The 12,695-nt window shown below is 39.4% G+C and overlaps 1 protein-coding gene across 8 annotated transcripts in view; it reads left to right on the plus strand.

Annotated features, from left to right (window-relative positions):
- Positions 1-12,081, plus strand: part of LOC125458672 (glutamate receptor 3-like) — a 384,493-nt gene extending 372,412 nt beyond the window's left edge. For 3 of the 8 annotated variants that reach the window (XM_059651391.1, XM_059651392.1, XM_059651397.1), the window contains one exon: positions 9,355-12,081. In XM_059651391.1, the coding sequence (XP_059507374.1) occupies positions 9,355-9,519 (165 nt within the window). In that variant the 3' untranslated portion in view covers positions 9,520-12,081. Of the gene's footprint in view, positions 1-8,539; positions 8,651-9,354 lie in introns of those variants that run through there. The other 5 variants (XM_059651395.1, XM_059651396.1, XM_059651393.1 and 2 more) reach the window with 3 other exon arrangements.
- The last annotated feature ends 614 nt before the right edge of the window (positions 12,082-12,695 follow it).

Below are 12,695 nucleotides of genomic sequence, written 5' to 3' on the forward strand. Positions count from 1 at the left end.
CCTGACTTTATGCTTAATCTTAAAAAAATGTGGGTCCTAGCTCCAATGATGACTCATTGAGTTTATTCTTTGATTTGCTGTCTTATGTTAACAGTGAAAGTCCTGGATTCAATCGCAGATATATGCTAAATTACCACTCTCAGGTAGGACAATGAAAACAGCTACAATTGACTCCCATTCCCCAGGAACAGAGGGAGTAGAAATCAGTCAAGCTTCCCCATTCTTCTTACTAACAGTCAGGCTCTGATGAAGTTTTTGTTTTAAGTAACAGCAGAATAAACTCAGCTGCCATGTAATAGCCTTCGAATATTTCATATCAAGGTGTGCATCATGACAACAATTTCAATGTGCCATCATCACTGTTGTAATGATATTGATTGCAGTATGAAATAGTATGTGCTGGGACAAATCATAGAATGTCACAGCGCAGAAAAAGGCTGTTCAGCTCACTGTGACTTCCATATGTTTGCTCGACCAATCTAAATATAATTCTACTGCACTGCAGTCTCCTTGTGACCTTATATCATTTTGTGCTCCAAATATTTATCAAATTTGCTCTTAAAAGATGGAGTAATCTCTGTCTCAAACAAACCTTCTGCTTAAGCATCCTGCGTTATAATCTGAGTTTAAACGAAAGCTCCTAACTTTTTTTCTAATAGAAATTTGAGCTGCTGACTCACTTTTATCCTGGTACCCCAAATACAAGAAATAGCCTTTCACAGCAGAAAATTTTCTTTGAAATTTTATAGCAATCTATTAAATAGCCTATTAGTCTTTACCTGTTGAATTGATTCAATTGTCTCAATTCTCTCCTGAAACCTATACTTTCTCACCCCATCATCATTCTAGCTTTCAGTCATAATGGGAACTGCAGATGCTGGAGAATCCAAGATAACAAAGTGTGGGGCTGGATGAACACAGCAGGCCAAGCAGTATCTTAGGATCTCAAAAGCTGACATTTTGGGCCTAGGCCCTCTAGGCCCGAAACGCCAGCTTTTATGCTCCTAAGATGCTGCTTGGCCTGTTGTGTTCATCCAGCCCCACACTTTTCTATCATTCTAGCTTTTGTGGCTTCAACGTCCTTTCTGTAAATGATATATCCAAATCGAAATTCCTATTCTGAACAATAGGTATTTTATAAGCATAATCAAAATCTTTTTACAAAGTTATCATTACTTCTTTATAATCAATACCTACTTAATAAATCCAAAATGCTGTTGGGCCTTGTTACTCTGCCTGTATTTTCACTTGCAGATTTGTATTTAAGTCCCAACTCACTAGTATTCACGTCCGCATTCTTCAGCAACTTGCTGTTATGTCTACACATCAATTCCTTGTTTTTTTCTCTTAAAATATATCACCTCAAACTCCTACATACAGCATCCATTGCCTGGTCCAGTTCATATAAATATACTCATAAAAGTGAACGCAACTTTAGTTGGCTTTGTGACATTCAACTCTTCTCCAGTCGCAACAATGCACTGCCTGAGAGTGGCTGGAGGGAATCTCAATTGAGGTTTGCAAACGGGAATTCGATTATTATCTGAAATGCAACACTTGAACAACAATGAGGAAAGGCCAGGGAGTAGCATGAGATGAATTGTACCTTCAGATGTTCAGCACTAACAAAACAGGGTGAATGGTCTCCTTATTTGTTATACCATTCTGTGATTCTAGAATTATTCATTTGTCTTAACCCTTTATTACTAGAACATTATGGCACTGAACATTGAATTGTCATATCTTGTGAAGTAGATGGATAGCAGAAAAGATGGTCTGACAGTTATCTAGAAATTCTAGATTTATACCATTTGGAAAAGGTAATCTAGACCTACATTTTAATCTTTAAACAATATAGTCATCGCAGCTTTTATAAATCCATCAGCTTTTTAGTATATTAAAAAAATGCTACATTCATTAAAATGCTACTGCAGCTCATTCTCAATACTACTCACCTGCATGTTTTGTAGAAATCAGCTTTTAACAATAACTCTGCACTTCCTTTGATCCAAACCTGACTTAATGCACAATATGGCACTCTCAGAGGATTGACATGAAACTCTCAGTCTTAGGATACATGCTGAGAAATCGTAAACCTGCATGCAATGTTGTCCATACAATGGAGTTGAGCTGGAGGAGCACAGCGGGCCAGGCAGCATTGGAGAAACAGGAAAGCTGACGTTTCGGGTTGGGACCCTTCTTGCTGCCTGGCCCGTTGTGCTCCTCCAGTTCCACACTGTGTTATCTCTGACTCCAGCATCAGCAATTCTTACTATCTCTATGATATTATCCAGATCTCTTACATCAAAATGCCATGTAAGTAAATTCTGCAGTTCAGGATAAAATCTATCATTTACAGTTTCATAAAATCATAATGACATACCATAGAGGCCATTCAGTCAATCATGTCTGTGACTGCTCTTTGATGGAGTGATCCAGTTAATCCAACTCTGCTGCTATCTCCCCAAATGCTCTGCATTTTTTTTCGTTTTCAAGTATTTGTCTGATTCTTGTTTGAAACTCTTGAAACTGCTTCCACCACTCTTTCAGACAGTGTATTCCAGATTACAAGAACTCACTGCATAAAAGATCAAATGGTTCCTTATATATGCCCTTTTATTGCCTGTCTAATCATCGTAAATCCGTGTCCTCTGGTTACCAAAACTGCTGCTACTGCAACCAGATTACTGTCATCATTTGATCAAAACTGCGTAAATATATGCATCTATGTAAAAATGAAAGGTTTAAATGAAACAAAATTATACAAAAGCATTACTAGCAATTTTTACATTGCCACAATGCCAGGTATTGCTACAAAATCCTATTAAATTATACATATTCAACCCATACTGTAACAGATTGAATTCTCAAGCGCTTCACTGAAATTAGTAGGAGAATCTTCCATAAATTATGGTCACAAACTATAGATATCCTGCCATTTCCACTGAGTTCCATTTTCTGAGAAATTTTTAAATTATATTTTACTAGTTAGGATGCAGTCTAAGAAATTCTTAAACCAATATGGCTATTGCTATTTGCAAGAGCAAAATCAGTCAGGGATACTTGAAGAGAAATACAAACACCAAAACCTTATCAAATGAAAGTTTTCTTTTATCTGCCTGGGCTAGAAAGGGTCATCATCTCTGAGGTGTACTCCATGATAGTGTAATATAGAGATAAATTGAGTGCTACATTATCAATAAGCTGAAAGTTTTATTATAGATTTAGCAAAGGAATTTGACACAAGCTTACAAAAATAAACAGGGCTCATATTATTTAAGAGATGAGAAGAGAAAGTATGAATCTTGGCAATATGAAATGGACAGCCTTCTGATGGGAACATGAAAGAGAAAGTACAGTATAGTGTTTTCAGTGTAAAAGTTTTCATCAGGGCTCAGCGTAGGCAAATTGCAACAACAGAGACTGTGTTCATTTTAAACATAATGAAATCAATGTGGATACTGATTACATACTAAAGAGGACGCATTAAAGTAAATTAGAGCAAATGGTAGCGTAGCCTTTCATAGATATAATATTGTCAGAATGCACCTGCCTCCTTAATCGCAAACCATTGCCTTCAAATTAGCCTCTTCAAATATTAATATGTAAATATGTGATGTATTTCTCTGAAATTTCAAAGCAAAGCAATTTCACACAAATATTAAGCATTCATACATTCATACCCAAAAGATTTAATCTCAAAGCATATCACAACTATTCGTCGTTACACCAGCGTGTAGCCCTTTTAATACTCTTGATAGTGTTGCTTAAAAATTATTAATTTATTTTTAGGTTTAGGCAAGGATTGTATTCACTAGAAATTCATCAGTTCAATTTAATAACCTGTCTACAACCCAAAGCACTGAACCTGCAGGATTCTTCAGTTTCTTTCCTAGGTGCTTTCCTATTCCCTCTAGGCTTGCCTATGACATCCACCTCCATACCTCTTGATTTCATTCACACAAAACAGTGGATTTCCTTTCCAAACTTCCTTTCCTGATCTTCAGGTACTAGGTATTCTCCCTCTTAAAAATGATGTCCTTACTTCCCTCTTTTAAAATAGATCCAACCTCAAAATCCTATCCTTAGAAGCTACTGGCCCATCAACGTTCTTGAAAGTGATGTTGGCTCAAAAAGCTGTGCCCATCTTTCCCAAAGCTCCATATTTAAATGTCTGTCATCAGATTTTCATCCCTGCCACAGCATTAAACTAGTCCTAATCTAAATTGAGTGTTCCATCCTTGATGATTGTAATTGAGGTGCACCATTGTACTTCATGCCGTCTGCGGCATTAGTCAACCACACTCATTTTCCTCCAGCATCTAGCCTCAATGAACCAGTCTTCATTTGGTTTCATTCTTAACTATTACACAATTGAACCTGCAGCTGCTCCAGCAGTGGGTTCTTTCCAACCTTGTATTATTATTCCGAGGTTCACCCAGTTTTTATCTTTGGTTCAGCACTTCCTCATCTGATTGCTGCTCTTGGTGACATCATTGCAAAGACAAAGGTCAAAATTCCATATGTACACATGAGAACCGAAGAAGTAAGAGCAAGAGCATTTGGTTCCTTCAGGCATAGCCTGCTCTGCCATTCAATGTGATCTCGGGTCATCTAATTGCTTCCTTACCTTAACTTTCCTGCCTTTTCCTCCATAGCCCTTTACTCCCGGAGATGAAGAAACTGCATAATGTAGCCTAGAATACATTCCATGACCCAGACTTTACTGTTCTATGGCAGTGAGAATGTGAAACATTAAGGACCCTCTTCTCATCTCCATCTTAAATGAGAGACCCAACATTTTGAAACTGTAACCCTGAGTTCAAGATTCATCTACAAAGGGCAACATCATCTCAGCATCTATGCTGTCAAGCCACCTCAGCATCCTATAAATTTCAATAAGATTACCTCTCATTCTTCTAATCTCCAATGTGTATAGGATTAACTTGCTCAACCTTTCCTTCATCACAGGAATCAAATGTGTGAACTGCCTCCCTCACTCCTTAAATAAGGAGACCTTAAACATTATGTCATCTTCATCTATTTCCTGTCTATTATTCCCATCAAAATGAAAAAGCTTATATTTTCCCAAATTATTCTTTCTTTTGCCATTTTATGAGCCAATTTATCCTGCGTTTATCCCTTTACAGATGCTTATGCCCGCCTCACAACTTGATTTCCTATATATATTTTTATAGTCAAAAACATTTGGCTACAAGGCACTCAGCACCTTCACCCGGGTCATTACTACGAACTGTAAATAGTTGAGGCCCAGTACTGACCTTGTGTCACTTCATTAGTGACAATTTCCCAACCCAAAGTGCCCATTTATAATGGATATGAACCGATTTATCCTTACTCTGTTTCCTATCCGTTAGCCAAACATCTATCCATGCTGCTGCATGTATTTTTCTTTATTATTCTTTCATGGGATGTGGGATAGGGCAGCATCCATTGCCTATCTATAATTGCTGTTTAGAACGCGGTAGTGACCTGTGCTCTTGAAATACCCACAAAGCTTTAGAGAGAGAGATCCAGGATTTTGACCAACAGTGAAAAAACAATGATGTATTTCCACGCCAGGATGGTGAGTTATTTGAAGGATGACATTGCATTTGGTGGTATTCCCAAACATTTGTTGCACTAGTCCTCCTTTGTGGTGGATATTGAAAGAACCAGAGTGCGTTACTGTAGTGTATCTTGTAGAAGATACACATGGCTGCCACTGTGTGTCAGTGGTAAAGGCAGTGAATGTTGAAGGTATTAGATAGAGTTCCAATCTAGTGAGCTGCTTTACCCTGGATTCCCAGATAGTGTTGAGCCTCTTGAGTGTGGTTGGAGCTACATTCATCTAGGTAAGTGGAGGTGCTATTCTCTGGCCTACTCTTATAACCATAGAATTTATATGGCTGGTCCAGTTCAGTGTCTGGTAAATGGCATCTACCAAAATGTTGATAGTGGGTTATTTAGTAATGGTAATGCCATTGAATGTCAAGGAGTTATAGCTAGATTGAGAGTCAGATAGAGAAGTGAAGACGGACATATGAGTGTTTGAGTGGATCATCAGGGCAGATAGAATGTGAGTGAGAATTTTGCATGCCACCAGCATCAGGTTGGTCCAGTTAAGTTCATGGGGGGAGGGCTTTCCTAGGGATAAGGTAGATGGGCAAGAGTTAGGCATGCTGTTGCCAGGGCAGCTTGTGAGAGAACAGTGGGCTGAATGGGTGGGGAGGGAATGAGGGTCAAGTGAACTAACAGCAGAGGAATCAATGGGATTCAGGCAGGCTAATGGGCGTAAGTGACTCAGAAAAGAGTGGGTCATTAGTGGGAAGGGGGGAGTAGATGGGAGTGTAGTGTTGGCCAATGGCCGATACCATTTGCCAAGGTCTGAGGGGGTCTACGAGAGTTGATTAGGCTGATAAAGGTGGAAGTTTAAGGGCATGTAAGGTGATGTTGATGGTATTTGCAGCACTAGCAAAGCCTGAGGCACATGCAGTGTTAGACCAGGCAAGCAATAGCACATATTGGTACCTTCACAACCATCCGTACTTTTGCTCATCAAAACTTCCAGGCCAGTGTGAGTTACCATACGGGAGATGGTGAGTGATCGAAGGCAGAAGGCATGTGAATGGAGGTTTCAGTTTGAGAGTGAGGGGCAGTTGAATGAGTACCAGGTGTTCAGTGAACATTGGAGGCTTCAATGAGTGAATGAATTAATGGGTTACCTCTGGAGGGTTTAGATGGGTGGGTGAATAATTGTACCGGGGAGCCTGATTTCTGAGTGACTTCCTGAGTGTGTGGTGTAGGTGAGCAGCTCAGGGTGGAATGGGAGTGTTGAGGTGAATGACTTGAGGAGGATGAGTGAGTGCCTGGGGCTACTGGGCAACTGAGTAACTTGCCTACAAGGGGCAGGTACCTTGTGAGTGTGTGAGTGAGTAACTCGGAGAGTGGAATGAATGGTGTCTGGGAGGGTAGTTGACTGAGGGATTAGGTGACTGATTCTCTGAGGGTCTGGATGGAAGTGCTTCTCAAGTGTAGTCACACTAAAAGTAGGAAATGTGGCTTCCAAATAAAAGGTCTCATAAACTAAATTGTGATATTTCCAAGATTGCATTTAATACAAAACTTCGAGAGAGTTCTGAGGAGGATACAAAGAGGCTTCAGTGGGATTTAGACAGGGTGATGCTCCCTCAATGGGCAAAAGCATGGCAGATGGAATACAATGTGGATAAGTATGAGTTTATCCATTTGGTAGGAGGAACTAATGTGCAGAATGTTTAAGCAATGAAAGATTAAAAAGTGTTACTGTCTAAAGAGATCTAAGTAGCTTTGTTTGGTTTACTAGTCACTGAAAGCTAGCACGTACGTGCGCAAGTATTGTGAACAGACCTGGCCATCGTGCCTAAGGAATATATACTGCCCATCTTGGAAGTGCAGCAGAGGTTCACCAGACTAACTGCTGGAATGGTGAGACTGATCTATGAGAAGAGATTGAGGAGACTGGATCGAGATTCTCTGGAGTTTTGGAAGAATGAGAGCTGATCGCATATATTAAAGGGGTAGACTGGGTAGACATAAAAAGTAAGCTTCCCCTAACTATGGGTTCTAGAACCAGAGGACACAAATCTCAGAATAAAAAGCAAGTGTTTTAGGACAGAGATGGGGAAGAATATCTTCTCTCAAGGTAGTGAATGATTGGAATTCTCTGTCCCAAAGGGCTGTCAATGTTCAGTGATTAAGTAGATTCCAGATAGCAATTGATAGATTTCTAGTTATGAGTGACAACAAGGAATATGGGTATAGTGTGAGAATATGGTGTTGCTAGAACATCAATTATGATCTAGAATGGCTGAGTACTCACACTCCTAATGACAGCATTTCTAACAGTGAGGCACTTCATTAAAACTGCAACGCTGCATAAATACATTGGCTATAAAAGCAGGTGAGAGCCTGAGAATTCTACAGCAAGCACCTTGCCTCCTAACTCCCCAAGCCTTGTCCATAGTCTACGGGGCACAAGTCAGGAGTGCGATGGAATACATCCCACTTGTCTGGTTGAATGCAGCGGTATTCAAGAAGATTGACACCATCCATGACATAGCAGCCCGCTTGAATGGCGCCACATTCACAAACATTCACTCCTTCCACCACCAAAGCTCAGTAGCAGCAGTGTGTATTAACCACAAGATGCACTTCAAATTCACCAAGGCTCCTTAGACAGCATCTTCCAAGTCCATGACCACAACAATCTAGAAGGACAAGGGCAGTAGACAATAGATGGGACCACCACCATCTTCACGGTCTCCTCCAAGCCACCCAATGCCCTGGCTTGGAAATATTCTGTTCCTTCAGTGTCTTTGAATCAAAATCTTGGAACACCCTCCTTAGTAACTTTGTCGATCTATCTGCACCAAACAGATTGCAGGAATTCATGAAATCGACTCCCAACCATTTTCTCAAGGGCAATTAAGAATTGTGATAAATGCTGCCCCGACCAGAAACATCCTCATCCCATTAACAAATATTTTAAAATCCCTAGATTTTTATGTTCAAGTCCCTGGAGTGAGATTTGAGGATAAAAGCCACAGGCATTATTAAAGAATGTGCATTTGATCAAGATAGAACCAACGCTCTGCTGTGGAATCATGAGGTGTATATATTATGAAAAATTTCTACTTGTCACAAACTAAAATAATTTTTCTGCAAGTCTGAATTCATCCAAGAATGGGGAATGGGTGAATTACAATTCTAAACTTAGATATCTATGACAGGTGATGTGAAGGATAGTCTCTGTTGGGATAGAATTGACCAGCATTAACAGCAGCTGTACTAATCACACTGAATTAAAATTTGACATGAGTGGAGTCTGAATGAGCAAATTAAATACTTTTAGGTGTTTTATATTACCTTTGAAGTAGCTGAGTCATAGAAAATCTACAGCTGTTAGTGATACCCACCCCTGGCTGTTCATAATTTTAACAACAGTTGTGAAGTCTACAAATCTTTGTGTCCAATTCTATAAGCAATTCTATAATAACCTTTATTATAATGATGCCAAGTTTGGTGCTGCATGGAACTGCATATATTCTCTTTGAAAATATTACAATGCATGACTGGAAATGCATTAATTTTAGACAGTCATTATTCTAATTTACTTTGACTCCATTTCAGTGTTTTGTTTCAACTTATCAGACATTTTCATTGCATTATGGGAACTGCATGACATTTTGGAAATCAATGTGTCAAGCAAAGCATTCATTTGTCAGTCAACCCATAAATTTTGCTGTGATGTACTTAAGACTTTAATTTTTAATAGTGTATACTCTTTTTTTTCCCCACTTCTCTGTAACACAGCTCACTTACACTGATGCCACGCAAAATAAAGGAACACTGTCCATATTTGGGAGCATTGGAGAAAACGGCCGTGCCATGACCCCTGACTACCTGCGGTCACCGCACGCTGTACCAGGTGTCAGACATGGTACAGGAGTGGCTGATGGTGCACCAGACTTTTCATAAAAAACTGAATACTCCTTCAGTGCCTTATGGAACATAATGGAGAATCACAACAATGCAACTCATCATTCTGAATCACAATAAGAGTCTAGCTTGCTTGAAAATACAGGACAGAGTTTAAAAAATGAATCAAGCGTCTCTGTGAAATTATATGCCGAAATAAAATCAATTTAGTTCAGCAAAAAGCCATCATTTGATAACACAACTATTGCAGAGAAAAGGTTTCATGTATAAAATATCTGAACAATAATATTGAAATTTATTTCTTTGAGTGCCAAGGTAGTTTCCTTGTACCAAATAAAATTAAAAATCAGAAAGGAACTTGAAAGAAATGTGCAACATAAATTAAATTTACAAAATCTGTTCCTTTAATGAATGATTCATTAACAAATAATGGCAATTTTAAAAGTTACATAATTCCTGCCAAGTGCAAAGGTTAAATTCTTACATGATATCTTTTCTGTGAGAGAAGAACCATAATTGTAAGTTTTTTTTAATTAAATTCAGGCTGTTCAGTGAAGTACCTACATACTAATTACCTCTGTTAATATTACAAGATGGGATTTCAGTGGGTTAGCATCCAATCTGTGTGGAAGAGAAGAAAGCGGCTATCAAGATGTCAAACAGAATGTGAACAATCATGTACAATGAAATGGCCTACTTTTATATAGGAGCAAATGTGTTTAACCATTTCCTCCCTGAATATTTTCAAGTGTCTGATTATTGAGAAGATTTAATTTGAATCAAGAGTGAATTGATCAGGTGAGAAAGGGTTAATCAAAGCTCCACAGATAAAGCATCTATAGGAAAACAAAAAAAAATAATTTTTTAAAGGATTATATGAACAGAACCAATGTAGATTTATCAACTTGTGTCAGTTTTCAAGAGTGATCAATTTCATAGAGGTGAAGGATTTGAGTTCTTTTCATTCTTTTTAAACTTGCATGATTGCCTAAACTTTCTGCTATTAACTTCAAGCTATAGAAGTTAAGCTGTAGCCACTTAATTTTTTTTCGTTAAAACTGCACTTCAGCAAACACAGAAATGTTAACAAGCAAAATAGCAAATATTTAAAGCATAAAAATGCATGATTGGACATCATTTACTGAGTCTCAGTAATGAGGTGTTGTAAGAGAAAGGAATTTTAATACATTTTGTAAATAAACTGTATAGAAAAAAGGAATCTGCAAATGTGTGATCGAATCACAGTACATGTCTTTGATTTTGTTCTTAACAACTTTTATGGTTCGGTGATTTCTTATTTTTTTGAAGTAGTGAGGCCTGACACTTCAAAGTGTTTTTGCCCTTTATCAGCATGTAATCAACCACAGCTACATGAGCCACCTTCCTTCAGTTTCATCTGATACTGATAAAAATTGCCTTGCTTATGTGTATATGATTCTGGAGTCAGGATATGGGGCTAATTTTAGTAACGTAAATCTAGAGAATAATTCTCATGGATTTGTTGCCTGAGGGAGTTCTGTATAAAAGCACAGCTTCTTTTGAATTTAAAATGATAGTTTTGTGTTGTAATGTAAACATAAAATCCCCTTCTGAATTTATTGGTGGTATTTAGCCTGATTAGCCTCAGTTTGAAAATATTTTTGCAACATGATTCGTGGTGGATAAAGTGGAGACTGGTAATAATTACGATATTTCGCCTATATGGGTGAACTTTGACAGAATAGTATACAAGTCAGAACAGATTTCCAAATGCAATAAAAAGGGATGAACTTTCACCCCAGAGACAAGAAATCACAAACTGGTTGAGCTTTTAGAGACAGAAGGATGGCTCCAATGGAAAACTGATTCTATTTCAGATCTTCACAAGGATGAGCCATTGTTTCATATGGAGACTATGTGCCTGCACATTTTGAACCTGTGGGAATTGGATTGGGGGTGACTGATGAAGTGTTGTAAACTCTGTAGCAGTTTTCAGTGAGGTTGCTAGTTGCCTTGAGGGAGACTTCTGTGGCTTGTGTCTAATTATGCAAACTGCACTGCAAGATGTCAATGGTGTGTCACAGGCCTGGCACCCAAGGCAGGTCAGACCTCGACTTCATCAGTGATGACCTGAGTACAATACTGGATGCTGTGCAAGAGATCCTGTCCTTCAAGAGTGATAGGGAATGCCACCTCATTAAGCAGCAGGGGCACCTCTATGGTTATCATCATTCTCTTCCTCTACCTGCCTCATTTCTGACTCCGTCAAGGCCCTCCTAACACTCAAGACCCACATATCCCTATTTTGCCATGTAATGCAATGCCGGGTAAACCAACCCAATGAGTGTGAGCCTTGATGTAGTGTGTTGACTGATCCAGGCAGTGGAACTACATGTTCAAAAGCATAGTGTTGTCCTACTGAGCAGGTTGCATTAGCTGTGTTGCTTCCATACTTCTGCCTGGGCCCCTTTGAAACAGATGAATAGCTACTTTGAGGATATTCCTTACTGGAGGTGGCACAGTGGCTCAGTGGTTAGCACTGCTGCCTCACAGCACCAGGGATCCAGGTTCAGCTCCACCCTTGGGCGACTGTCTGGAGTTTGCACATTCTGCCCGTGTCTGCATGGGTTTCCTCCGGGTGCTCTGGTTTCATCCCACAGTCCAAAGATGTGCAGGCTAGGTGGATTGGCCATGCTAAATTGCCCATATTATTCAGAGATGTGTAGTTTAGGTGGGTTATAGAGGGATAGACCTGGGTGGGATACCCTGCGGATCAGTGTGGACTTCTTGGATCGAAGGGTCTGTTTCCACACTGTAGGGATTCTATGATATGATTATTCCCTTTGATCCATCAACACACTCAGGGGCTGAAGTGAAGTGTAGGCACAGGATGAAAGGGCCATGGTGGCTGCCAAGAAAGTGAGTATAGACATCATGTTATGATCTTAATTAAACACATGAAACGGTGTTATGGTCACAGCCCAGTTGGACACAGAGGTAGTGGTAGCCACATGGGGACAATGAATGATGGAAAGAGTGCACCATTAACCAATGAGGTGCAATCATTTGCAAGATGTCACCAATGTCTGATTATTAAACGGGTCCAGAATTGAAAATGGTCACGGCCATGGAGATTTTTATAGTTACTGCCAGAACATGATGACCAGTTCCACAAGGTTTGAGGTACCAGCTATGAGAAGGGTGCAGATGCCTATGACCATCCTGTGAGCATCACT

This window comes from Stegostoma tigrinum, chromosome 15, assembly GCF_030684315.1.
Source record: "Stegostoma tigrinum isolate sSteTig4 chromosome 15, sSteTig4.hap1, whole genome shotgun sequence".
NCBI lineage: Eukaryota > Metazoa > Chordata > Chondrichthyes > Orectolobiformes > Stegostomatidae > Stegostoma > Stegostoma tigrinum.